Raw genomic sequence first — 27562 nt, forward strand, 5'->3', positions numbered from 1 at the left:
CCTCCATTATACGGCCAGTTTCCCACCCCACCCTCTGCATGGCGTGTCCTCGAAATAATTAAGAGTTCATTAAGCCAAGATTGATTGCTCTATTTAGAACCAACCACCGGTGCGATTCTCCTTCCATTTTACTCCCAGTAATGTACAATTGTACGATCCGAGAATCCATGAATAGAAGGTCATTGTTTATTGGCTGCCACATATATCTTTCATCCCTCGACCCCATCTCCCTTATCCTCTCACACTCCCCTCATTTTTACTTCGATTTTGTTATTTTTTCGCCAGTCGCATTCGGTAATGGGTTCAAGACAATGCGCTCGAATTTATGGTATATCCGATGCCACTGAAAAAAGGAGAGTTCCGCCAGTTGAATCCACACTATATACCCAAATCGTTTTATCATAGCCGTTCGAACCTATTTTATTATTACGATGCAGTCAAAAATCATAGAAAATAAACCTCACCTGTCTTTCACAATCTATAATAATCGTTCACTGGCAAAATTTATTAATACGCCTTCTGACGTGATAAAATTCCATACGGCTTATATGCGTGTTCGATCATAACAATATATTCTCTCAACAATGACAAAATAATGTTTATTTCCATAGTTTCGTTTTTCTTCTTTATTCTTTCAGCGCACGTATAGATATTTGAAAAGCCATAATACGTTGCTGTGCATGAGTGCGGAGAGGAGAGAATTTGCTCTTTGCGCTGGTTATTATAATCGAGATGAAAGACTAAATTAGGAATAATTATTATTCAAGTCACGTAAGTATGCTAAGATATTGAAATAATAATTGGCAATAAACTTATTTTCTGCGATAAGTCGGCGCGTCGTTATTCTTTTGGTTAATTCCTGTAGCAGCATGCGTATCTTGGATCTGCATAATGTAGTCTGCTAGGGGAAAAGCTTTTCAACGAGAAGGGACGGGGAGGCGCGGCCGCGTGAGTTAAAACGACTCGTCCATTTCCGCTTTATGGTAAGATCTTGGCCATAGCGAGGATCTCCTTAACGATACAAATGACCCTCGTATTCCCGATGGCCAACGCGCCAACGATGTCGTTCGCCTTTATGAAAATAACGGACCCCGAGCGTACAAACGCACCAGCTTCACCATACTTTCGCAAAATTATATTGGAAATAGCTTCCGCTTACTGTACAAAACTCGTGGCATAATAATCAGCATTACCTTTGTTTTCGGCTAGTTCAGTGACATTTACTGCTATTACCTTTTTTCCGTTCTTTTGAACCAGAAACAAAGAAGATTTCATCAGTTACTATATTCAGAATATCGTATGTATGTATAGGGTATATCAGCGAGTCATTATGTTAAAAATTTAATAGATTATAAGAAGATCAGTTAAGTAAAAGTAACTTTTATAAGTAAGTATATAATAACTGCTTGATGCGCTCTGTTTAATATTTACGAATTTATTTAAATTCTCGGAATATTGCATAAGCAAAAACAACTTTTATCAGATGACGGAATTTATTGTCCAAAGTAATATTGCTTTTATTAGTTCGTTTATATAGCCATCTCATTTTCAAGTGCTTTTTATATCATACTGCTCAATTTCAGGTGAAAATTAAATTTTTATCAGTAATAATATAAAGTTTTTATAATTCTATTATCGGTATAGGATTAAAATAACTATGTTATTTTTAGTCTTATTAGTATTTTTAATCTACTTAGGTTATATATTTATTGTAACTTTGAAATCTAATTGCTACAATTTTAAAATTAAAAAGTGTCTCACTCATACACAGCTCTCTTCTACATTCTACACTGGTGTAACCTATTATTTATGTCGATATGGAAAACGTTCATGGGTTTTATGTAATTAGTATCTTTTAAATCGCTATATATTATTATATTTAATTATATTATTATTTACTAATTTTTAGTAGATGTATTTGAAAAATCTAACTGCTGCATGGATAGATTGAACGTGAATGAGACCACATTAAATATCTAAAGAAATATCCCGATCCACATGAACGACAACCGGTGATCTGATTATTTTCATTTACTCTTTAACATCTCAAAAATAAGTTTAAAACTTTTTAATAAACTAGTAAACTGGGATCTATATAAATCCATTGTATATGCATTATTAAGAGAAAATAAGCAGTCCCAATACAATATACAAGATGGCCGTAGCTTAAACTTAAAAAAACAGGTTTTGTAATTTTGTAGTAATTCATGTTATTCAAGCACTGATGCTGACTGATTTTTTGCATTTCTTATCTAAAATGATCAGATGTGATTAAAAATGGTGAAGGTGTCGTGATTGAAATACAGCTACTATGAATATATAAATATTAAATACAGCCTAATGCACTGATTTATATTTGCGTTTTGTTTTTAAATTCCGTCAATTAGGTAAAGTTTAACATAAATTTGATCAACCACGTATATTTTATTATCCAAAAGGAAACTTCTTACCTATATTATTAGGTTTTTACAGCTATCTCACGCTTAAGTACTATTTGTATAACGGTGCAGCTCAATTTCACATGTATTGCAAAATTTTATCAGCATCAATATAAAGTTATTATATTATTCTATTATACCCCAATGTTGTTCTTAAAACGCGTGTAAAATAATTTTCATAAAATAGTCTTTTATTTGTATATTTGAATAGAAATCTGAAAGCCCATATCTTATTTTCAGAATTGTCGGGCCTGTATAAATATGCAAAATTCTTTTTTCCCTCTAATCAAACACTATACGTATATTTATAAAGAAGTTAATATTTTCTAACGATCAAATGAGTTTTCGTATAATTGGCTTTCTGCTTCAAAGATCCATTATATTCGCAAGGGTAGAAATAATTCTTTTACGGAGATTTGGAATACTTAATGTTGAAGATTTATATTTAAATCCATTATTTTATACTATGCCAATTTAAATAGATCGATTAAGTTGATTTTTAAAGAGAGTTTCGTGACGAAGTTTTCAGCACGAATGGCGCGTATCTTTGGCCCATTTAAGCGCGAAGCTCACTGGTAAATTTGACAATGGGATCGAAGTGGAGAAATCGAAAAAGGATCGAATTGTAACCCTGGAAGACTGACTCCCATTATGGTTATTACTCGTCGTCTGGAGTAACAAGAACCCAGTAGATTGGCTCAAATCACCGACTGCGATCCGCCTAGCAATCAAGCCATCTCGTTTTTCTCATTCCGTCGATTCTAGCATTCGCCTATAACTTCCCATGAAACCCATTATCGATCCTCGCCTATATAACGAACTTTAAATCGATGATTGTTCTAACGAGATGTCCGAGCGAGAAATTACAGATCTCCGGACCGCTAGATGATCACGTAATATTCGATTTTCTCATTTAAGATGTGGAAAGTCCTGTCAGAAATAACTCCGAGCGTAACGACATATAAATCACCGTCTCATCCACATCACCTCCCCATCTCGTCATGATTCTTTCATCACTTTTGCATACAATAGTTTGTTGTTTCCACTTTATTAAATGAAAGGTGAAAACACAGCATGGTATATATATATAGTTCGTTATGTTTCTTGCCAACTGCGTACACGAGAAAAGGCTGTTTCGTTCGAATCGGGATGACATAACGTGCTCCGAAAAGCATCGAAATACTGCATGGCGATGGAATATTATTTTTCATCGTCGATATAGGTGAGGTGGTTTCCTACAAACTGCAAATTGAAAAGCGGGCCAAGCAATTTCGGGCCGACTCTAACTCCTATATACTCTTCGTTGCTCTCTCTCTCTCTCTCCCTCTGTGTTTCTCTCATCCTCTTTTTTAAAGCGTGCTTGAAAGCACGAAAAGCGAGTGCCGTATCGTGTTTACACAGGCAGCACCGCGCCTACTGACAGCTAGACGACCGGGGAAAGAGCAGCGACCATTGTGCCTCCAGTGGGTCACACGTGGAATGGCCATGCCGCGAGCCGGGACGAGAACAAACAGCTATGTATATGCGAACTTACTCGATTAAGGACGATTGAAACTAGCCCGTTTTGCCAATGCTACTCCGGCCGAGCTTACAATGCTACCCCGTTATGTATAACCTGCGCGCGATTGCTCGTTGTAAATCGACCTTTCGGTTTTGCGGATTGAAACGTCAGGAAAAACACTGCTCCAGACTTGCCGACTAAATCGGAGCGTATTTGCTGAAAGCAAAACCTGCTCGAGGTATGATCAATGCGCTGCGCAATACCGCGCATTTATACCGATTTTTCATTATAAAAACTCTGTTTCTATCTCGTGTGATTGACTGCCGTTTCAATCTATTAGATACCGATCCATTTTTCCATGGAAATTTTTCACCAGTGCTGTGTGTATGTATACCTTTATATATATGTATATATATATATAGCATTACGATATCGTCTGTGCGCAAACAACCTTCTAATGCTTCGGGAGAAAAATGACTCTTGGAATTCGTTACGACTTTCTTCAAGTATTTTAATTGAAATTTTCGATAGTGTCGGGTTTTTTATTCTCGACTTTGATCGAACGAGAAGGATTGTAGATTTAGCAATTTATTTGCACGGTTATATGGTTCCAATGGTTTTCCACTAAAATGTCTAATAACGTTGCAGTGCAATTGGCAGTATAAGTCCATTCGCTGGATTTAAACGGAAGGATACCAATGGCTATAAGATTCACGATAATCTGATCAGTCTCTGTTATTCTTATTGCGGCAATGTAGCCGCTATATGTATATATATGTGATATCGCATTGGAAGATGCTTACACTCAAATGCTTTATATGGAATATTTTACTGTACTTTTCTTCAATATTCGCTATATTACATCGATACGTGTATAAACGATTTATTCGTTTCACTGCTCTTGTGTAAGAGAAAACTCTATGTATTCACTATAGATACTCGAAATTGTTCTTTGATTCAAAATTCACGTCAACTCGATATAAAGAAATTTATTTTCATATTTCCAGGTATATATATACGTATGTCTGTAAGTCATTCTTTGTATTGAAACATATAGTTATTATCAAGATGAAATGATAATTGATCCGAACAATTACACGTATATCGGTTGAACGAAGCTTATGAATAAAGGGCAGAAATTTCTCGTAAATAAGCGAATTAAGCAGAGTGTTTCTCCGATAAAGTCAAGATAGCTTAGCATTGTTCGGTGAAGATATTCAAGGAGAGGAGAGTAAACGAAGACATGGCAAATCTGAATAACGCGATTCAGCTAAATCTAAAGTTACAAGGGGTGGAAAGGCTGACTGAGAGAGAATGATAGTGGAACGCAACAGCATCGGGGTGAGAGAAGAGCGTTACCAAGCGTTATTGAGGCAAATAATAACTTCCACCTAGTTTCCGCAGTTGAAAAGTTTTTCAAGCATGCAGAGAGCGAAGCGTCCACCCAGTTACGCTTTTCTGTCCAATGAGGAATGGCGACAATACTGCGTTCGCTCGTCGTTCACCGAGTTCCGGTTTTCACAGTGGCACACATAAGGGCATTCAACAGAGGCTTTATTGAAAATCGTTACTCGTACGAGAGCTACCGCAGTCGAAATCCGTGATTCCGCACTGTGTCAAAATAACAGCTCAACTTTCAATCGAGTCTCCCTACTATCTCCAGGTAATTTGCTGACTGAGACTGGGTCATTAGGATGGATAATGCACAGTTTGCTTCAACGTAATGCGATACCTAATGGCGCAACAAGGAGTACGAAACTTTGTCCATATGGGATTTACGAGTAAACAAAAATCATTGAAAAAGTTGTGACATTATGGAGACTGACGATATAACTGGAAATGATTGAAGCGTTATGGCTGTGTGGCGTTATAAATGGGAAAAAACAGTTTTCGGAAACGAAGAAGATTCAATTCAGAGACGTATATAGTAGGAGACGATGTTGTGTGCCGATAGTGGGTGAAGAAAATTAGTAAGGGAAAGAAATGGGATCTGTGGGGGTGGAAGGACAGTCGAGGGAAGGGATTAGGGTCGTTTTAGTTTAAGGGAACCGGTCGGAGCCGTTTGCTTTTACCAACGAATGGCACTAATACGGCACTTTAATTATCGGAAGTGCTGGCCTGGCCGTCGTGGCCGAGGCCGCGTTTCTTCTAGCAACGGCTGGAAAATCCTATAGAGGAGTTTCGCCGCAATTTTTCTTCCCCAGTCAGGCAGGCAGGCAGTCAGGAAGGCAAGCAAGCAAGCAGGCAGGCAGGCAGACACTGCAACGTCGCTTAGCTCATGTTAGTCAAGTAGGATTACCGTAGCGTCACCTGAATCTTGTAATGTTTTGTTACGTACGAAGAACTGCATCTCGTCGTCAGGATGGAATCTATGCCGGCCGACTGGTACTCCCTCCCCATCGCAGAGCCGCCATTTTCAGCCAGAAGAGCGACGGCTCGCTAACAAGAACCTGAAAAGATCTCCCAAGGAAGATCGAGAGTGATTTATCACTGTAACCATAGCCCACCGCATTTTTCCTATCCTTCTTTCGCACCGTGTCTCACTTTTCATCCCCTCTTTCAGCGGAACCATGCAATGTGCACCGAACATCGACCCTTCTTAACCGCGTATGGACACTGTGCACACCGGCGCAACGATAATTTGACAATGTATATAGTACGTGGTACATATGTGTACTACCAACACTCTGTCATTAATATTTTAAAGTTTCATATTAATAGGATATTATTCAAAGTAACAATTAAGAATTCTCACTCTTCTGCCACTGTGTATAGGTATACAGTGTCCATATCAATTTCATGGAATATCCTCAGGATATAAATTCCTATATCGAGCAAAAATTTCAGGATTTTTACTATTCTAATTTAACCCTTTTCACTCCGTTGTTATCATATAGAGAGTATTATGTCCCTTCAGAGGGGACAGCGGAGTATAAAGGGTTAAAATACAAATATTGTATTCAGGTATTATTTTTTTGATATATTTTAAAAAAATTAAAAGGAATTCTATTTTAATTTTTCACTTTACGGGACAACGTGAATTGTTTGGGAAAGGAGAAGGGCATACATGTGACGTATATTCGCTCATGGCGAAAGCCAAGCGATGTTTACTTACACAGAAACGGTCGTGCGTGCGATGACTGTAGTGTTAGGCAGCTATATTCCGAACGTTTCATTTTCTCTGGATTAAGTAACCGCGTCGGGTCGTTACGTACATACGCGGTTGCTATTACCGGTTTAATTAGCGTAAGTTTTCATTTGCAGGATTACAACGGGCTGCCTGCAGGCCAAGCGCCCGTTTTTCACGGACGCGCGGCTTATTATTGCATTTTCACGGATTAAACGCCAGTCCCTACCCTTCCAATTTGCCGCTTTTTCTAATGCTTAACTTCCGACATGAGAAACCCGTACGTGAGTGCTCTTAGGCTTTAAGGGGAGACTCTCAAGCCTCTGCGACCACTCAAAACGGGAGCAGCCAGAAAAACTAGAGATCACTCTCAGGAGTCCCTATATAAAATTCTTCGCGATCATTATAAATTTTACGCTAAATGTTACACGTTACACCTATACTCTCGTCCCACGTGGACTAATTCTCTGTTGACCCCACTAAAAACTTGTTCCTTCTCACCAGACGATGATTCCATTGATTCTGAAAAATGTTTACACGCTCTGCATAATATATTTATAGGTCAGAAAAAATTTATTTGTTATTTAAATTGATCGGATAACTTTTCTGTTTATAGAATCGTCGCGACGCCTGATGAAATCGTTAATTTTACAAGTATTATTACGGTTTCTGGAACAAAAACTGCATTATATATTTCGTCGAAATTGATTCCATATGTATGGAGTTTCTGAGCTAGCTAAGTAAACACATTAATATTCAGAAGGAATGCAAAACAGTTATCAGGTAGAGGGAGTGTGTTTTTCCATTTGCTCGGGCCCGGGTATGATCTTGCGCGTGAAAGTTGTCAGTACAAAAACCTTGGCGCGTTCGTCAGGTCGAATGGACGTGGCCATGACATCAGGCAGCAAAATGGATTGGTGCACGTACACAAGTGGATGTCACTGGCGAGGGTGAAGCACCGCGTGCACTCCTCTCAAACTATTTATTCCGGCACAAATCGCATTACCAACTGGAGCTGCAAAATTGACTTCGCACAACTTTTACTGCGCCCCTTCCCTTATTCCCCTTAGAAGCCACCCGCACGGTCAGAACTTTGACTTGTACGAGGGTTTACCAAACTCAGTTTAAGAAGAAGAAGAAGAACAAGTAGTGGAAGAAGAACTGTTTCTATCTCTCGAAAGATAGGGCAAGGGAGAAAGAGAGGAATAAGGGCTGATAGGAGAGTTAAAGGGAGGGAAAAGTGGAGGAAGGGAGACCTTCTTCTCGTTTATATAAAATTGCACGACACGAGCTTCCGGCTGAATGACAGTTCGGAAGTTCGAAACATCAGGAATAACGAATGACGTCTCTCTGCTTCATTTTATCTCTCCCTTTTAAACTTGTTACGTTTTTTTACTATAAATTATAATATTTCTACTGTTCTGTCTGACATCTAAGCTCTTCAACAATTAACTATATTGTTAGCCATTCTGCGTGCTTTGATTATGCATCAATATCCTCTCGGTGAAAAATTATTTTAGGCTTGCATTTTTGAAAATAACTATTCTTCAAAATTCTTATAATAATACTCGAGCAGTAAATTCCAATGCCTTTAGATACTTTAATGGACATTTTTTTTTTCTTAAACTGCTTCGGTTTCGAATCGATCTCTTACTTTATATAAGGCGAGCTATTACAGATGAAATAATTGGCCTAGATAAGATTCGTTTCGTCCAGTGGGTATCGGTATTTGCTTGGACTTTTCCTGTTAATGGTTTGATCAAGCTTATATCCAGCAGCTAAATAAAATATTCTTCGACTGCTGCGTGCATTACTATATATGCATTACATTGGTTACGTGCTAAATTAACCAAAAAGCATAGTTTTAGCTGTTGATACGCAAACATTACGAGGTGTTTTGCATAATTAATTAGTGTGGAATGGTAAAATAACTGTGATTAATACCGCATAACCAAGAAGTCGTTGTATCAATGAACCAAATAGGTCCAAAACGTGATATTTGGATGCTAAAACCCTCATGCTATAATTCATAACAAGGCTGATAGCTTGGCTTTACGTTAAAATTGAAATTAGCCATCCATTTGTCTTCTCGTTTCGCTTAATCGCGACTTGGCTGGTGATTTATAGTTTACACTTCTCTTCGGCAGTGGAGCTCACGGATAGGTTAACAAGACTTAACGCTCTATTTAAACTCAAAGCCGACAAAAGAATAAAATTTTATCCAGGAAAAATTGCTCCGTTCTCTTTTATTATTTCCCATAATAATAGCTTACGTTAAAGCTGTGAAAAATGCTCCAGAATTAATTGCAGCCTATTCCAATCTTGGAAGTACAGACATATACGAGAAAATAGTACTATTGTGCCCCGTTTGGAATGCACTACGTTGTGTTTGCCCGCTTTGATCTAAATTGCAAAATGGACACTTTATGTCGTAATAAAATTGGCTTACGGATACTGATTATAATCTTATGGTCAGCGATATAGCATTCAACACAGCATGTCTTTTAATGTCCGTCTGTAATGTTGCGCGATGTGCAATAGAATATATTTAACGTGATATATTCAGTTTTGCGATAACAAAATTTGACAGGGATGATTAGGCTCTTTGATTATGTATGAGTTAAGTACATATGATAATCCGGGTGAGTTTACGTTCCATATGCGTTTAATGTGTTAGTATTCACACTGCACAACCGCATTGTCGCATTCACAAGTGTCAATACGCATTTCACGGCTTAAAGAACTCTGTTAGAACATATTTAGAGCAGTCCATAGAAAACAATTTGTTTGAAAATATAGTGGCAAGTTTTATAACTCAGTCATTTCACTCGCTTCACTGAACATTTCCTATTTCTGGGGTTTTCCTTATTGTTTTGTCCTTCAATTATCCTTCGTCCAACGTCAATTTCGTTAATTTACGACTAAATATCTCGTGTTTACGTGTTACCTGGTGTGTCAAATTTTCTTTATTACGATGTTTCAGCCTTCGTATGATTTGACGCTATGCATTATAACGATTGGATTGTGTTACTCGAAGCATGAAATCTTCTTACTGATCGAGAGTTTTGATATAATTAATAGTGCAATTACCTCTATATTCAACGCTTATACCAGAAGATTTGTATTGGATTTGTTTTTTCTGCTGTATTAAATACGATATCGTATCTGTGTTGATAGGATTTTTGGAATATTAATTAGTCTCGACTTCCTGACTCTATATGCTGTTCCCAAAAAAAAAAAAAAAAAAAAAAAAACTGGTATAATATACATTTTTACATATATATGGAAATAAAATGAAAAATAAAACGATTGAGATGTTCTTATCACGCTGCATTGCATGACTGTTGAGAGCAAGAAATCCTCGCACCTTTGGATCTTGAAATAGCCGATCGTTTCCTGATTGTCCATCGAATCATAACGCTTTAGTGGGTTGTCTGGCAGCCTTCCAAGCGAAGGTAAGCCAGACCTTTCGATTAGCATAAACGAGAAAGCGAATAGGAGGACGACGGTTGAACGCAAGCAAAAGGTGGTGGGGTTGGTGGAATCTAAGGCCAGTCAAGTAGACTTAGACCACTGTTGAAAATTCCTTGCAACCAATCCACAATGCAGTTTACTTTCAGCTGCGGTCACGCACGAGACCCTGAATCTTCTCTGTGAATGCTAAAATATACAGCAATTATTATCAACAAACTTATACAGTGTTTAAAAATTCAAATTAATCAGTGGACCTTGCTTCATCATGAAAATTCTCTTCGCATGTCTATTGCTCTTGTGTTATAGCCAGTGTGCAAGATCTGGTGGTCTTGAGGTCTTCTTTCAGTGGAGTTACTTAGATTGGACATGGCCGAATGTGGTGCTCACTAAGAAAAACTTTACTCTTGGCAACTCGTTCACGCAAGATGTGGACGTTGATAGGTTAGGACGTGTTTTCGTTACCAGTCCTCAGTGGCTGGATGGTGTACCAGTAGCATTATCCTTGGTTACTGACAAAAGTGGACCTGGTGGCCCTTTACTGGAACCTTATCCAAATTGGGCCTGGCATACTCCTGATTCCTGTAATAGCATTGTGTCAGTCTACAGAATAGCGGTAAATCTTTATAATTTTATAGTTCAACGTTTTTTTCTGTGATACAACAATCATTCGAGTTTAATAATATATTTCATTGGTTTTAATCGCTTTAACAAAGTATTATATGCAGTTTTGAAATTGATTTGTACATTTTTATTGGAAATTACCTAGATAGACGAGTGCGACCGATTGTGGGTGGTCGATGCAGGCAGGATAGGCTCTGATGCAGTTTGTCCCGTGAAAATCTTGATTTTCGATCTCGCCACAGATCGGTTACTTCACAAATATGTTGTACCCGAAGATCAGACACTGTATGGAAAAGCGGCATTAGTCACGCCGATCGTTGATGTTGGAAAAACCTGTATCGACACTTATCTCTACATAGCGGATGTGGATCAGAATGGTCTCGTGATTTATGATTTGTACAGTGATCGTTCTTGGCGCTTAAATAACACACGTGGCAATGCTTTCGGTCCGGACGACGATGCCATGAACATCACGATTGCCGGGGAGTGGTTTGATCTAACTGATGGCACACTCGGCATGTCATTGTCTCCGGTTGGCTTTTTTGATCACAGGTAATAATTCCCATTCTTTAACTATATTACTGTTACTGCAATGTCTTTTATAAAAGGAAATCGATACTCGACATATTTATACTTATGATAAGACAGATTTGATTTTCAAAGGAAATAAAATTATCCGATCATAATTGAGTAAGTCGTTATAAAATTTTCAATACTGCTAAAGAAGAACAGAAAATGTTATATTTCACTGCTGTATCGTGACGTTGTGAATGCAATTATTACACCTACAGTTTTTATTTTTCCTGTGATTAAACTTAATTTCTTTTTTAAGATACTTATTTCTTTTGTTATATTTCATTTTACGAGTGTTTTAATGATTAAAGTGTTCTTCACAAGCACAAGGGATCATTTTGTTTAAATAATTAAAACGTATTAAACAATTGGTTTTCAAGCGAAAGACATCTTAATTAAATTTAAGAAAATTTTATTTCTTTTTTTACAATTCAACTGAAAAATTTAATTTAGCGAACTTGTAAAGAACAGTTTAACGATTAAAAAACTTCTCTAACATTGAAAGAAAGTAAGAGATAGAAATTTGGTATTAGAAAAACGAAGATTACAAAAAGAAATAGAAAAGATAGGAGTAAACATTTCATTTAGTACTAACATGTTGGTGAGATATTAACTTTTATATTGGTATTTAGCTATATTTTTATAAAAATGTTACAATTATTTATTCTATTACATTTATCAGAAATGAATTTCTTTTAAATATAAAGTCTGTCTGACAATCAGTAAATAGATACAAGTATAGCTAACCTCGGGTCACAAAAGTATTTACGAGATTATAATTAAATTGCTGTATCATAAAACATCTGTAACATTCCAGTAAAACTTTTTCTCATATAACTATCGCTGCATTGCTACAATCTTCGCGCGGCAATTTCACCAAAGGCTAAAAATAATTGTTACGTAACAATTGACAGGTCATAATATAACTGCACACGTGAAAGCCCAGTACGTGTTATTGAAAGTGGGGCAAAGTTACCAAACATCCGTTTCGTCCGTGCTAATTTTACGCTGACAAGAAATGCAATTTTCAGGTATCTGTACTTCAACTCTTTGGCCAGCTATCATCAGAAATTCACAGGCACTTATGCTCTAAAAGAGAGTAAAATTATCGAGCCGGTAATCTTTGAATCGAGCTACAAACGTGCCAGTCAGGCAGGAGTACAGGCAACTTCACGCCGTGGTGTGATATTCTTCCAACTGGTTCAACTAACCGCGATAGCTTGCTGGAACATTGAAAAACCATTTACTCCAGAAAACGTAGTGATGATCGCCCAAGATGAGCAAACTCTGCAATATGTCAGCGGGATTAAAGTGATTATAAACCAGTTTGGCGAAGAGGAGCTGTGGTTCAACACAAACAGACTGCAAAAGACGATAAATAAGACTCTCAAGCCAACTGAAACGAATTTCCGCATTATTCGCGGAACCGTTGATGACATCATCCGCGGAACAAATTGTGAGCCTACGGGACCAAGAAAAAGATCACCGGATATATCTACGTGGCATCAAATATGAAAACAAACTTCAAACTGAAAAGAAAAAAATAAAAACGAAGAAAACAAAAGCCGGTAATTAAAATCCAATCTCATAGTTCCGGAAGGTGACAAGTCGCGTCAATCACACAAAAGCTCAAACTGACAGCCAAGTATATTCGTGTATGTACATAGATGATGGTAGAAGTCTGTTCTGTATAGGCAAACTCTTATTGCAATTCATTTTGTACTATATTAATTATAATAAAATATAAAATTTTAATAAACTTAGAATAGGAAATAAACTAAAGATTTGCAGGGAAGCTTTATATAGGCTCAGTGAGATCCTTTTGGGCTTAATAATAAAATTTGTAGGTTTAGATTTTTCTACCTATTCTGTCGGTGACAGCTGGGCTATATAATAATTTAGTTAGCCATTTCATTGCTACTTTTTGAAACGTAAGTAGCAGGTCCACCGTTGACAAGAGATAGGGAAAAACGTTTCGGCATAAAAATGTTATATGACAAATATATTTTTGAGGCTATCCTAAATGCTTTGGTAATTTCTTTTAAATATAAAAAATTCGCGAGGGAATATAATGCTCTGTAAATGTTTTTTTATCATTTCGGAAGCTCTGCACATTGAGGGAATGATCAATTTTCACACAGTGTTACGATTGAACGATCTGGCCAACTGTCGCAAGAATCATCAAAGTATATGTATCTCAGCAGCTATGGTACTCAAAGTTGGAACGAGGCTCTTTATGCCTGAAATATTCGTAAGTTTTACGGAACTTTCGGCTACCGAATTCCACATGGGAGGAATAAATTCTCATTCACGATGAATTGTTCGAATTACTGGCGCAGCATCCTCAGGATACCAATAGGACGCGCAATTCCAGCAAATTCGTGTCACCTACTCCTCTTTTCAGGACGCGATTTCGCGTGTGACTAGTGGGAGCATATTCATGGCGCAGTTTCGTCTCTCATCCCTTTGATTCAGCCCGACTATCCCCTTGAACCCCGCGTTTCGAGCCTGTGGCAGTTAACCTCAGACAACCCCTTAGCTGCGATAATATACGGCTGCCCTTAAATTTCCGCATCCCTCCGGCAAATTCGTTCAACCCTCTTCGAAAATGGAGGAAGTTTTTGTCGCCCTTGGCTCAGACTTACCACCTAAGCGAGCGCTAATTGCAAAATCTCTTCCCATGTTTATCACTTATTTACACGATAGATTCTCCCTGAAGAGAATTTTCGAGACCCTTATACCAAGTTTTAACGCGTGCCACGTTATAATATATATGATAAAATCCGCATTCTAAAGGAACTAATTGATTGCATATGGAGGGTAGAAAAAATGTTTAAATGACAGATTGTGAGATTATACTTAAACGTCTGCACGATGTTGTGGCAAAGACTAGTTGCGGACCTAAAAAGAATGGTGGATGGGGATAGGTCTCAAATCGTTTTACGAGGGTAGTTTTAAAACGACTTTACGAGAACGGCGTGGAATTTCGAAATAAATTTGCATCAGTTTTACTGCTTCTAATATACATAACTACCGGTGTTTGGCACTAATACCGAAGCAAACTTGCGAGAAAGCGCTGTGGTGGCGTGTAGAACCGGTAGTCGGATTTTGTAATACACCGTCTTGTCGAAAGAAAAGCTCCGTGTACACAATGATGCCACGTGCTTTACAACGCTCCTTACACTTCTCTTCAATCGCCCTAGACGCGCGGTACTACAGATTTTATTATCCTATACCTCAAGAATCCCTGCTATTATTAATGAATTGTGTGCAGAAGTTATAGCACCGCAAGTTAATAAATTTTTCTGCTTCGAAAAGCACACTTGCAGTTTCTTCCTTTATGTATATATACATAGAACTACGGGTATTTCATTTAATAGGAAGATGACGAACTAATTGTCTCCGTTATGCATGAATCACATATACATAGCGCGTTGCAGAATGGTACGTTCCTCCTCGACATTTAGAGGCATCGCGAGAATTTGGTACAGCCCCGTCTTTATTAAAGGTCTCGTGTCTATAATTCACGACATGGGCTAACCGGTTGACATTACCGAACTTGCTGGCACATAAACAGACTGCGTCCCGTGCAGAAGCCATGCACGGCAGCGTGTTGCACGCATTGCGGTTGTCAGCTCTAGTCAACGTGTAATTTACTGGCTCGACGCTTGATGCAGATGCAGATGCAGTCACTAACCGAGCCATACTGCCACACTGCGAGGACGCGTCTGGCTTATCGAATCCAACCCTGCAACGACCTTTCCTAGCAAGTGGATGATGCTCATGCTCCCTCAGTAGGCAGTAACCACCGCATAACCGCAAGACCGCCAGAAACAACTCCTGTCCTATTCAAACACAAATTCCAGTATACTGATTGATCCTGTTGTTTCTACAAACTTTTCACGTATTGGCATTCACTGGCCATTAGATAACCACTGTTCAGTCTTTGAAAATCCACCGAATAACAATGGAAACTATTGCGTATCAAATTTATCCTAAAATAAAATTATTGCAGAATAAATTCAGTTTACATATACGTATGTATATATAACAGAAGAAAAATAATACTACGGTACCTCGAAGAACCTTGCAATCTTGGTCATGGTAAGATTCAAACAGGCGTATAAATATTATTATCCATAGAAGAGAAGAAAATTCCAAAGTAATTGACATTCCTTAACTCAATTACAAGAAAAACTCTCATTTTCTCGATCCTCGTTGCTTCTGATTTTAATTTGTAGTTTTGCATAATTTCTTTGATAGAGTGATCTTTAAGAATTATATTATAGCTTGTGAATAATTTATGGAGTGTAGTACAGTAGACATACAAGAATGATTCTTACCTAGCGTGAATGTAATTATTAATAGCTGGTCATACACAAACAGTTGAAGTAACAGGTACCTAATTCACAGGCGTAGTATAATTGTGCGCATATAATAGCAATAGTGCTGGAATCCTGTGCGACTGTAACGGCGTGGGATTATGGTGGGCTGTGCGTAGCTGCTGAGTATAGCAAAAAGTAAATGGCGCGCCAACTATGGCAGCGTTATTTGCGCTCGTAAATGTGCACCCATACATATAAACGTATCACAAACATATGTATATGAGTCGATATACCCACATAGCATCGTTACTGGCTTTTAGTGGCACAGGTAACGAATAGCAGAAGTCGAGTTCGAGTTCGAGACAACCACACCTTTCAGCGAGCGTTGGCGTTCTGCAGCTATTCCACTGTTACACTACGAGTACACGTGCTTGCGTATGTGCGTTGCGTGCTTGTGTTTACGTTGCGAACGGGTCCTGCCAAGCGGAACTAACGGTAACGAACAGTTACGAACGTAAGGGACCGGTTCGTAGAGCAAACGACATTTCAGTCGAGCAATCCTACATATATATATAGCAAGGGATAGCTGCATTTATTATTTATGTAGCTTTAAATCGTGTCAGATCGACCGAACAAATGGTAAACATCTTATCTCTTAATAATAAGCAAGGATTGCAACTATCAAAATACGGAGATCTATAATTGCCTGCTCGATGTCTATCATATTGTGATAAATCCAATATTTTTGGCGATACTTTTATTATACCTCATCGTATATAAAAAGATTCTTTTTGAAAAGATGGAGTGAGAGGGACGAGTGAAAGTGGTACGAGTCCAAAGAGCGCGCTGATAACCAGTATTACCGCGTCAATCTATCCCATTCAACGATATTCACACCACGATTCCCCTGGGTTTTATTTCTGACGAGGATAAATAGTCATTTCCACAAGCACGCGTTGTATTATTACGCACTGGATAATCCATCGTTATTCATTTGGACCCGTCACATGAAAATCTTTATTTTTGAAAATGCTCCGTCATACTCGTTATTTTTCATACCGAATTTTCTCGTCACTTTTAATCCAATCGATATGTTCCCTGTTGGTATTATTTGATACTTGCTCGATGGCCAAACGTCATTTGGATCGATAAAAACACGCGACAGTAGGAATAATTTTGTTTTATATGGGAGCTTGCTTTATGCAAACGAAACTTCAATTTGCGTAAAGTTTGCGGAGGGTGAAACTAAGGAGGATGCGACTAACAGTGTTGGACGGAAGTTGCTTGGTCGCTCGGTTTGTAGGTCTCTCCCGTCCCGTGCGCAATCCGCTTCGCATGCGGAGCGGAGCGAACTTCATAACACCGTACGCGCACTTTCCCTCTCTCTTTCTCCTACTCCTACCAAGATCTCAGGCCACCCTCCTTCCACGCCTAATATTTCCGCCTATTCGTTTCCATACATTCGCCAGCTAGAGAGCTAAGCTAGACTGTATGGGAGAGACCATTTTCCTCGTATCTCGAAAGTAATACAACTGCCACTACCGCACACAGCCTATTTATTTCACAACGAATGCAGACGGAAATATAATGAATTTAAGAATAATACTAAACTATTGCGGTATAAAGAAGGGCTCAAATTCTTCCTCGTGTATAAATCTAAGAAATTTATCTCAAACAACTGCATCCCCGCAATTATATCAACTATTTTATTTCGTACTATTCAGAGCCGGACGATATAAACGATAGGAACATTTTTGCGATAACCCCCCGAAGCTTTTAGGGTTAAGCAAACTTCACGCTTCCTCCTCTCCTACATTGGGCTACGCGGTCGTCACGTGGCGTAATTCTCACGAAATGCTCTTTCGCGGCGCACCGTAAAATTCCTACATTGCGTTCGAGTCTCTCCTTTATCCCTTGTCCAAATTATACCATTGGCACAGCATCGTCGAAAGCTTCTTTTCGTATGTGTAATATGTATATGTATCTTGGTCACGTGACTTTTAAATTAAACGCTAAGATCGTTGGGAGGGATTATCAGAGTATGTGTATGGAGAATAAAGAGCGAGTTTAGAAGAGTTTTTAGAACAAGCTGATCTTGGCCTTTGCTTCGCTTCCGGTTACGAAGGAAAATGATGGCTGGTTAAAGGGAGGGGGTAGGGCTGCTGCGGAGGTAACTGGTGAGGCGGGGGAGGAAGTCGCTGGACCATTTCGACTGCTCCCCAAGCCAGCCCAAGTGGACCTATCGACTCGAAACGAGTGTGCTCGACGTTAAAATCCCGGTCGCTGCTCCCGTTTCTCAGTCCCCGACTATACTAGCCAACCCTCTCTCTTTGACCAAAGCGCTCTTGTTCGCTCGCTCATTCGTTTGTATTGGACGTAAACGATGCAATGGGTGGACATGGTCCAGCAAATCCGAAATCCCCTTTTCCTCGATATAAAGCCCGGCCCCTTTTTTCGACTTGGACCTTGCAGTAACGTCTCTCGACTTTCGCGCCACTACCAATGCCAGAAAACGAGGTGGCCGAGGACTTGCAGCCAGCCACCGATAAAGTGGATTTATACCAAACCGAATTGCTTCTGTTCACTGAAAATCAAATTTTTGTCTAGGTAAAGCCATCAATCGTGCCTGCACCTATTTACACTCTTGTATTTCAATCCTTTTGCCAGCGATATTACAGGATAAATTCTTTTTGCGAATTCCCCCCCCCCCCCCTCCTCTTCTCCCTAAACAGATTTGATTCATCGCATAAATTTACTGATAAAATTTACTAAAAAATTAAGAGAAAAGAATAATACAAGTCCGGAGGGAGATGATTCCTGAAAGGCAAAATAATAACTTGGAGAGATTTTGTGGACAGGAATCATAAACCTCTGTGATCTGTTTATGAAAATTTGAATTGTTAATTAGGTACGACTCGCTTGGGACCAATTGTGCACAAGAAGCAATGGAAATTATTTAAGATGCAATTAGATGTTGGCGGAAGAATGTGTAATCGGTAACGAAACGGCATAACTTGGAGAGTAGTGACAATGTTATTTTGTTTCAGGGTGTGACGGGCGACCGGCTGGCCGGGGGCGCCGCACACCTCCTCCATCTCTTCTTCTTCTTGCCACGACCACAACACACTATGTAACAACAACTACCGCTTCTAGAGTCGTCCGCGCGAACCACCTTCTCAATGTACTTAATGTGGTACGTTACCATACCCCTAATCGGTGTCTCTCAAAATATATATTGTCATCCTTCTTAAGTTTTTAACGTGTTCACTTTTACGTTATCGTGTCTCACATTTAGTGTTCGCTCGTATTTTTTACTAAACAGTATCACCCTGCAAATCCACAATGCCAGAACTCACTCTAGATAAGAGGCCGAAGAGTGTCCTGCATTCCAACTTTTTGCATTTCAATTGGCTATCTCGCGAAAATTCCACTCTCCGCTTAAATTATACTATTCTCTCATTGCATCTAATTTAAGAGAGTCGTTTCACTAGTTAAATATACACACATATATATGGTGTACTTGCTGTTTTAATAAAATTCAATTAGTATAAATGTTATATTTTGTTAAATAATATAGCAGAGACATTCTTCGAGCACACACACGTACGTATTCACATGTCATTCATTCAACGCTGAGCGTACGCATATATATACATACTGTTATACATATAAATATACACAAAAATATTATATAAATATTTATATTTCTTCGATTATTTCGTCAATGTTCGCTGAGTTTCCTTACAATTTGACTTGTGGTTGGTTTAGTTTCGTTGGTTTATCGGTGTTCGATGTTGGCTGCTATTGTTGGTTGTTGGGTGTTTTAGTGGTCATTCTGTGTTGGTGCGCACCCTACCGATTCTCTCCAATATACCCGCAACTCCGACCTTGTCAAAAAATCCCGAAACCTCATGTTAGAAATTGTCAATGTCAAGCTTGTTTCATGTTACCAGTTGTCTTCATCGATCAGAAGATTTTTATATGGCGCACCGATCTAGATCTTAATGGGAGCGACGGTAAGATCTTTGCAGAGCATTGATTCATTATTGTTGCGTATTATATGCATGCTAAATTCATCATAAGCAAGTTTGATCAATTGTAGTGCCGCATTATAGTTATAATCCCATGCAAAAAGGGGAGAAGAAGCCAGAGCCACGTGGTGTATCATTCAATCAGTATATTATCATTTACAATGCATAAAAGTTATGCAAATACGTGGATATAAAAGGGCCAGGAAATTGATGGAAACTGTAAGAAGGGCACGTTTCGCTTGGTCGTGAAATTTGAATATTTTTGAAGGATAGGTACCAAGCATGGCTATTCTTATGCAGAGCGCGTATGGGACTCCCTTACGAAATACCCCTTCTCGACCAACAGCACGACGCTTCAAAATAGCCGGCATTTGATTATAGAGCTGGAATAATGGAGTGAATCAGCATCGCTCGTGCAACACGTCGAACCTCATACGCTTATCTTCCTCGTCTCTAATATTTTCAAACTAGGGATATCAAAATTCAATTTACTCACGCTCACAGACGCAACTATACTTTATTATTATAATACATTGGATATATATATATATATATACGGAGAGACGTGAAATAAATAACAAACGAGATATTAGCAATGATAAGTTTATTCCTCATAAAAATCTTTCGCCTGTCGCACGGTACACACGAGCGCCTTTAATTTCTCAGCCTTTATTAAACACTCGGAGGATTTTCCATCTTGAAAAGTTTCGCGCTAAGTATTCCATTGTTTGCACTCCATTAACCCAGTTTCCAATTACTAAACGAAATTTCCACGTCGCTATCTGTACGAGCTTCTGGCTCAAGTTTCAGTAGTGATGTGTAGCGAGAACCGATTTCAGCTGTGTGCTTTCGAGTGCTTAGCGTGCCAAGGGGGTTGGGTTGAAACGCGTCGTGTAAAAGGCAGTTCAATTTCAGATCCTTGGACAATATTAGAAAGTAATTGGACATGAATCCGTTGGCGATTCGAGTATAACGGTACGAGCAATCGGCATGAGGTTTGCGAGACCCGGAAAGGGGTGGGGGGCAGCTGGTGCAAGGATATCGGAGCAAAAGGACACCTGCACATATACGGGAATAATAGAATATAGAGAATCGTTAAGTTTAATTGGCACATAATTATCGGAAGGCCAGGGGCCTAGCATATCGTTACAGTTAGGCAATCGTCGCTGCAGTGACTATAACACAGAGAAACTGAAACGCGAAGGCTTGTGTGTATATATACGGTGACGCGTTCTACCGCGGCGCGGACTCCCTTTTGGCTTGCGGTTTGTGCCGGCCTAACGAGTCTGGAATCGACCTCCCATGCCTGCCCTTCTCCGTAATTCCTCCTCCTCCTACTTTCCAACCCCTTTGCTATACCCCGCATCACTCTCGACCTTCCACGCCTATTTCCAGTCGCTCCGTGCACCATACAGGAAGTAATTGAATCGGTCGCTTTGGTTGCGGAACATCTCGGCCGTTCGATATTTCACGGAGTTAGTTTCCCCAATGAATTACATTCTGCTGCGACGAATCTTTCAAGTGTCGCATTCATAGCCCAAGAGCTCCTGCTCCATGCTCCGATTCCTATTCAAAGCATATTGTGTGCGCGCGTACCGATGAATTTTACTTTCATTCAACTATATTGCTCTTACTTCCTGACGTACCACGATATATTGAATAAGAGAAACAAAATACCGATAGCTATAGAGTTTGCATTTTTGTATAGATAGGGGAGCTATAGGGTCTACCTGTAACAGGGGTAAGTTGGACATAATCAGTGCTTAATCGAAACGGGACAATAAGAGATATATAGTACCATATATGCTTCGGTTTAATATATTACATATGGGAATACAATATATTTTTTGCTAAGATCATTACATTTTCGAAATGATTTTATTATGTGTCACATGAATGGATAATTGAGTTTTAAGAATAAATAGCTGTCACTATAATAAATTTAAAATAATGCACATTTTTCCAAAAATTGCTACAACCTGCCTTAAGCTCCGTAGCTACTCTTTTACAACTTTGCACATTGCTCAATAACTGGCGATCTTTAAATACCTCACATGGCAACCATCGATTTTCAATTAGAAATAATAATCAAATATTCGCTTAAGTGTTGCAATAAAAAAAAATCAGGTAAAATGAAATCAATTCTTGGTCACATCACGATACAGTAGCTTTTCTTTCTTTTTTTTTAGAATTATTATGGACCCGTTACGGTATCGTCGAAAGAGGTTAATTACAACGTAGACATATCTCCAAATATAATAAAGCTGTAATATTCAGCAAATTGACTTGGAATATTGCATGAAGATTTTATTCCGAAATGTGTGAATATTTATATCTGCATTTCCGTTTTCTTCATCGCTTTGGTTGCAAGCAAGCTTAGAAGCTTTTTTATCCAAGTATTTAATCTTCATTATTTTCAATCGTTTTTCCTGCTCGCCCAGAATACATTTTAACGAACTTTACATAATGTAATGTTTTTAACATGTACATATAACTAAAGCACATCCGTGGAAACTATATTCGCCCCTGATTAAATATTTCGATTAAAAACTGACGAGCTCAGGACAGCTCCATCGGTTATTTTCATAGCTTGCACTTAATAAGGCAAAAATGGGCCAATGACTTTTACAAATTTTATAAGGAGATAAGCTGTCCGTTCTAATTCGCGTGGTTAAGATAGAATGTAATAATATTTAATAAAACGGTGTAGTAAATATAAGCTTGCGATAGCAGGCTAAGCTATGAATTAATGAGAACTGTCCTATTTAAGGTGCCTCTATTGATTGTTAGATTAAAGTGCGAGAATAAACGATATCTTGAAATGCCTTGCAGTATATATAGGATATATCTGAAGAAAGGGAAGGATCCTAAACAATCTCTACTGAACATAAAATAACCATAGTGACATAGTTATGAAGAATAAGTTGTAGAATTGAAATATATAAGAAACAATAAATATATGTAGTATATATAATATAAGCGAGGTTGGATTATGAAGCAATAAATGGTCCGACGATTTATCGATACAATAATTATTATACGGTGCAGTGTTAATTAATTAAGGACGGAGTGTCTGATGATAGGGAGCTGTAGAGCGTGGCGAATGGAGTGTTCGGCTAGCGGCTAGACAAGGTTAGCGGCGTGTGGACGGATAGTAGAGGGTGATAGTAGAGGGGGGGTTGGTCTCGGGGATGGGTTAGTGCAGTGCGATCGTAGCGGCGATAACTCCTCTGCCTCTCTGGCTAATTACCGGATGAAAGAGCTATCTGGCGACTGTCGTCAAAGCACTGCTAAAGCCGGCAAATGCACCTACTATTGTGATATTTTAGCGGGAAACAGCTGCGTTCGCCGTGCTTTTCGTGCAGAAATCTAATTTTCATTCAACGTTTTTAACTTTCTCCACCCCCCCCCCCCCTCCTCTTCCGTTCTCTCTATCCGTCTATCCGCGTGCGTGTGCGTTACGTGTATGGTCCCCGTGCGACTCGCATTGTCCCTGAATACGCGTTGGGATAAATTCGTGCGGAAAGCCGTTCGCCATTTGCAACGTGAAATCCTGTTTATCGTACAATTAACGTGCTGCTCGCTCGACCGTCTCACGCCACTCGTCACGAAGCTTTGCACTGCCATTTTTTGTAGCTTCAAAAACAAAGCCATCCGCAGCTATACCAATGGATTGTTGCGCTGCTGGTCCATCTCTGTATGCTGTCTTAATTAAGAGACGATAAAATCGAGTTCGCCTCGCGTTAAAATTGCTACGTCAACCAATCAGCCCACGCTATTTTCCAATATCCAGTTAGACGCGAGATTTTTCGTGAAAAGCGCAAATTATTTCACTAACGATTAAATAAACCACTGCGCTCTTCACTGATAGCTATATATATATATATATATAGATACTCGCATATTTACTAAACATTTCAAAATTATAGTGTGTTTATGAGCGTGGACTGATAAATGGGAAAACGGAGAGAAAACTTAAATTAAGCAGACGCTCGATATATCTAATTTTGCAGGAATGTGAAGCGCGAGTCAATATTAGGAATTATACAAGCTGCGTGAATGATTCGGACAGGAGCCAAGGAAAAAGGAGCACGTGTAATTTATTAATTTAACGCGTGCCTTTTTGGGTCAAAATAGTAATCGAGTGAAAGACTGCTGGCAGTGTTCCCGAAATATGAGAAAAAAACCTCCATTTCGTCGCGTTAGCAAATGCCATAGAAGCGCATGGAGTTGCAGTAACCATTGCTTGGAGAGGAAAGTTACCAAAAACAAATAAATAAAGGCGGTACCTTCGCAGCCAGCGCAACGCTAGAGCAAGAAATGCTTCTGAATATTTGATCGTTCTGCTGGGCGTTATGTTGACCGAGTGGCTGGCCATGGGGATAGTCTGACTCGATTCGTGCCTTTTCCCCTTAACCCAGTAGCAAAAGTCCGACCGACAAAGATCCACAAGTTTTACTGCCGGACGTATTACGCTCTGGCAAGGGAAACTAGCATTTTGGCGAGCATCCTCATTCGGAAATATCCTTTTGTAGAAGCGATGCATAAACGCGTTGAATAAAACTTGGTTAACGTCAGCGATTTCCATCGACAAGAATCAGCAAGTTTCTTTGCGGAATTCTAGCCCTTTGCTTGAAAATCAAATTAAAATTATGTTCTATGGAGATTTCGCAATATTTTGTCAACAATTTTTCCTGATAGGGAATGGCCCTTTCTTCGGCAGAATCGATGCATAAACTATCAATATATTTCGAGCGAGATAATATGCTGAGATAGGAATGCTATCTCTGGTCTATTGTGAGGGGGTAATCATATGCATTGAATATTTTTTCACGTCGTCTAAAGCTTATGGCAACATCAGCATGGAGTATCTCGATGTAAATAGGGCCCCTAACGTAGCCGCTATTGCCGCACGACAGAAATTCAATAGTCAATAGGTATCCGAAGAATACATTGAACGCTACGAGTCCACATACGATTTAAAGAACGTTTGTGAGAACTACTATTGGAAATGGGTAGCTGGTAGAGGAAGAGATGGAATAGGTAGATAGTCTGATGGATAGATAAAAAGAGGGAGTGACGAGGAGGAGGAAGAGGTAAAAGTGAGGGATGGGTGGAGAAATTGGCAAAAGAGGAAACTGATGGAAGAGAAAAAGGGAAAGTGGCTGAGCAAAGCTGTTCAGCCGGTACTCCTATATTCAATTTAGGCATACCGCGCCATGGATCCCTACGCTCTCGCATATATTCACTGGGATTTGATTTACGCATAAAATATTCACCTTGCTTGGGATTTTGTTAGAGTTTTAAAGTTCGCGAGCGCGCCAGCAGCGCAAACAAGCGGCGGACCGAAGATCGTCGAGCATCGAGGTAAGGATGGACGAAGCGGGGAAGTGGGGTAGAGGTCATAGGACTACGGGAGATTGAGTGAGAAAGAGAGAAATTTATTCCAAATGAAAAAGGTAGGGGGAGAGAAAATACTGTGGGGCAGACGGAAAAAGAACAAATGTGTGTGGCTGTCTGAGAGAAAGAGGGGCAGAGGGGGGCAGAGGGGGCAAGAGGTGACTTTCGGAGAGGAGCTAGCAAAGCTAACGGGATGTACCTGTCGTGGAAAACTTTCGTGTGTCTTGGTAAAAAAGAGAAGGAAGAAGCTGGCGCGAGAGCCTGAAGAAATTTCGTACACTCCACCCTTTTATTTCTCTTGCTTGTCTACTTTTTCTAAACTCGGTAGGCGCTAACATCCAACGCAGGGGCTTCCGCTACTTTTTAGCCTTCGTTCTAGCACCTATGCATTATACCACTCAAGAACCGAATAATTTTCAAATTCTTATCTTAAAATAAAGTTCATAAACAAACAAGGCCCAAAGTTTTTCTTGCATTTATCAAAGCATATATTTTTCGCCACTCTTTTATCTCGCACCTGCGGTATAATATTAAATCGAGTAGCACTTGACAGGCTTAAATCGAATAAATCATGTTTTAAAGGCGCTAGCGTAGAAGTTCCGCAGCAGCCGATATTTAGGCAATGGATACGAACCGAAGATAGTGACTGGGAGTTTAGGGCGTGTTTGATAACGAGCTTCTACCCCTCTCGTAGTAGAGTCCTTTCCAGCGCTAGAGGAGGGTATTATAGAGAGAGGGAGAGAGGGAGAGAGACGAGAGACTAGAGCAAATGAGAGCTGTGCGCGAGGTGCACCACGACGAGCCTGGTCGAGTCCTCCACCCCCAACCCTTCTCTCTCCCTTACCCCCTCTCCTTTACTGGCATTGTACAGCGCCTCCACTTTCGCCAACATTAAGCCCTCCGAGAAATACATTCGGCCTCCTGGCGCGCGATTTCAGCATCCCTGAGGGGCGTGGGGTTATTCGGCGAGGCAACCATTCGGGGTGGAGAACGAGAGGAGGCTGCAGGGAGCAATGCGGAGGGAAAGATGTGTATGCTGAGATACTTAGCACAAGCCGTTACTTCACTGGTACAGTCTAGGCACAAAGTCTCTTCTCTCTGTCTCTCTCTCTACCAGTCTCTCCAACATCGTACAATGTCAGGAAAATGTGGTTCCCGAGCCCGAAACGATCTTAGCGTGGTAGTGTACTGAATTATCGTTGAGTGCTCTCATTCATCGATCCGTGCATTCTCTCTACGGTAATGACGATGAGGACGTTTTATACGCAGCAGTCATCATTGTACTAGATGTGTATTGTCGAAAAATTGCAATGAGAGCTAAATATATATATATATATAGAAAGAATAAAATAAATCCTTTCTTACATTGAGATAAAAATCATTTTCCCTTTTCTGTGCCAAATCCGATGAAGACTCATACATGCATGTTATTTCTTCAAATAAATATCTCTATACCGTAACTGTATCGTTTGCGATTTTCTTAACAAGAGTTTACATAAATATTCCAATTTTAAATAGAAATTAAACCGAGCGGTCAACGTTTTACACGGAGAAATAAGAAAGAGAGAGAGAGAGAGAGAGAGAGAGAGAGAGAGAGAGAGGAAAAGAAGAAGGAAGAAAGGTTTGGTAACTCCCATGCTAGACCACTGAGCAAATTTTCTTGGCTCTAGAAAAATCCTGTCACGGATATATCTGTGTCAGGAAGAAGCTGAGAATCCATGAAGCTGAAGGCTGGTGAAGCGCGAGATGGGACGGTAGCTCAGAGAGAATAAGTAATAAAGGGTACCGGAAAATTTAAGGAGGCCGATCTTGCGGATCGTTAGCTCGCGTTAAGCACCACGAGGTAGAGGAGTCTTCCTGCCTCGCTCGTTGTGTCGGGCAGTTGCTCGAGGTTCTTCCCTAACATTCTCGAAACTTTCCTAGGAAGCTCAAAGGATTTATCCGACCCGATACGCTTTCCGTCCAAAACTTGTGCCGTCAATGTGGGTGGCTATAGATGTACGCACGTGACCAAGGCAATATGTTCCGTGGTAGAGCTGTTAGCTTGCCCTATTGGCTTCAAAGGATTCAGA

At 39.5% G+C, this 27562-nt stretch overlaps 2 protein-coding genes across 8 annotated transcripts in view; both read left to right on the forward strand.

Moving 5' to 3' along the window:
- The window catches only part of bru3 (bruno 3), a 517537-nt gene that overhangs the window by 114245 nt on the left and 375730 nt on the right, over nucleotides 1-27562 (forward strand). For 2 of the 7 annotated variants that reach the window (XM_066726521.1, XM_066726520.1), the window contains exon 3: nucleotides 19107-19252. The exons of the other annotated variants lie outside the window; for them this stretch is intronic. The gene's annotated coding sequence lies outside the window, so the exon portion shown is untranslated. The remainder of the gene's footprint in view (nucleotides 1-19106; nucleotides 19253-27562) is intronic. 7 annotated transcript variants of the gene reach the window in all.
- LOC136772322 (dopaminechrome tautomerase-like) lies at nucleotides 10722-13563 on the forward strand. The gene is made up of 3 exons (XM_066725219.1): nucleotides 10722-11153; nucleotides 11307-11713; nucleotides 12766-13563. Exons 1-3 carry the CDS (start codon nucleotides 10806-10808, stop codon nucleotides 13247-13249), a joined length of 1239 nt encoding a protein of 412 aa, XP_066581316.1. The 5' UTR covers nucleotides 10722-10805; the 3' UTR covers nucleotides 13250-13563.

The sequence above is a fragment of the Prorops nasuta genome, unplaced genomic scaffold (assembly GCF_024137725.1).
Source record: "Prorops nasuta isolate Cenicafe-Biocafe unplaced genomic scaffold, Cenicafe_Pnas_1.2 PNAS00004, whole genome shotgun sequence".
NCBI lineage: Eukaryota > Metazoa > Arthropoda > Insecta > Hymenoptera > Bethylidae > Prorops > Prorops nasuta.

Excerpts from the sequence above, each read along its gene's own strand:
- LOC136772322 (XM_066725219.1), top strand. The coding sequence starts at position 10,806 with ATGAAAATTCTCTTCGCATGTCTATTGCTCTTGTGTTATAGCCAGTGT. Across the intron at positions 11,154-11,306 it reads TGTCAGTCTACAGAATAGCG|ATAGACGAGTGCGACCGATT; the intron begins GTAAATCTTTAT and ends GAAATTACCTAG. Across the intron at positions 11,714-12,765 it reads GTTGGCTTTTTTGATCACAG|GTATCTGTACTTCAACTCTT; the intron begins GTAATAATTCCC and ends TGCAATTTTCAG.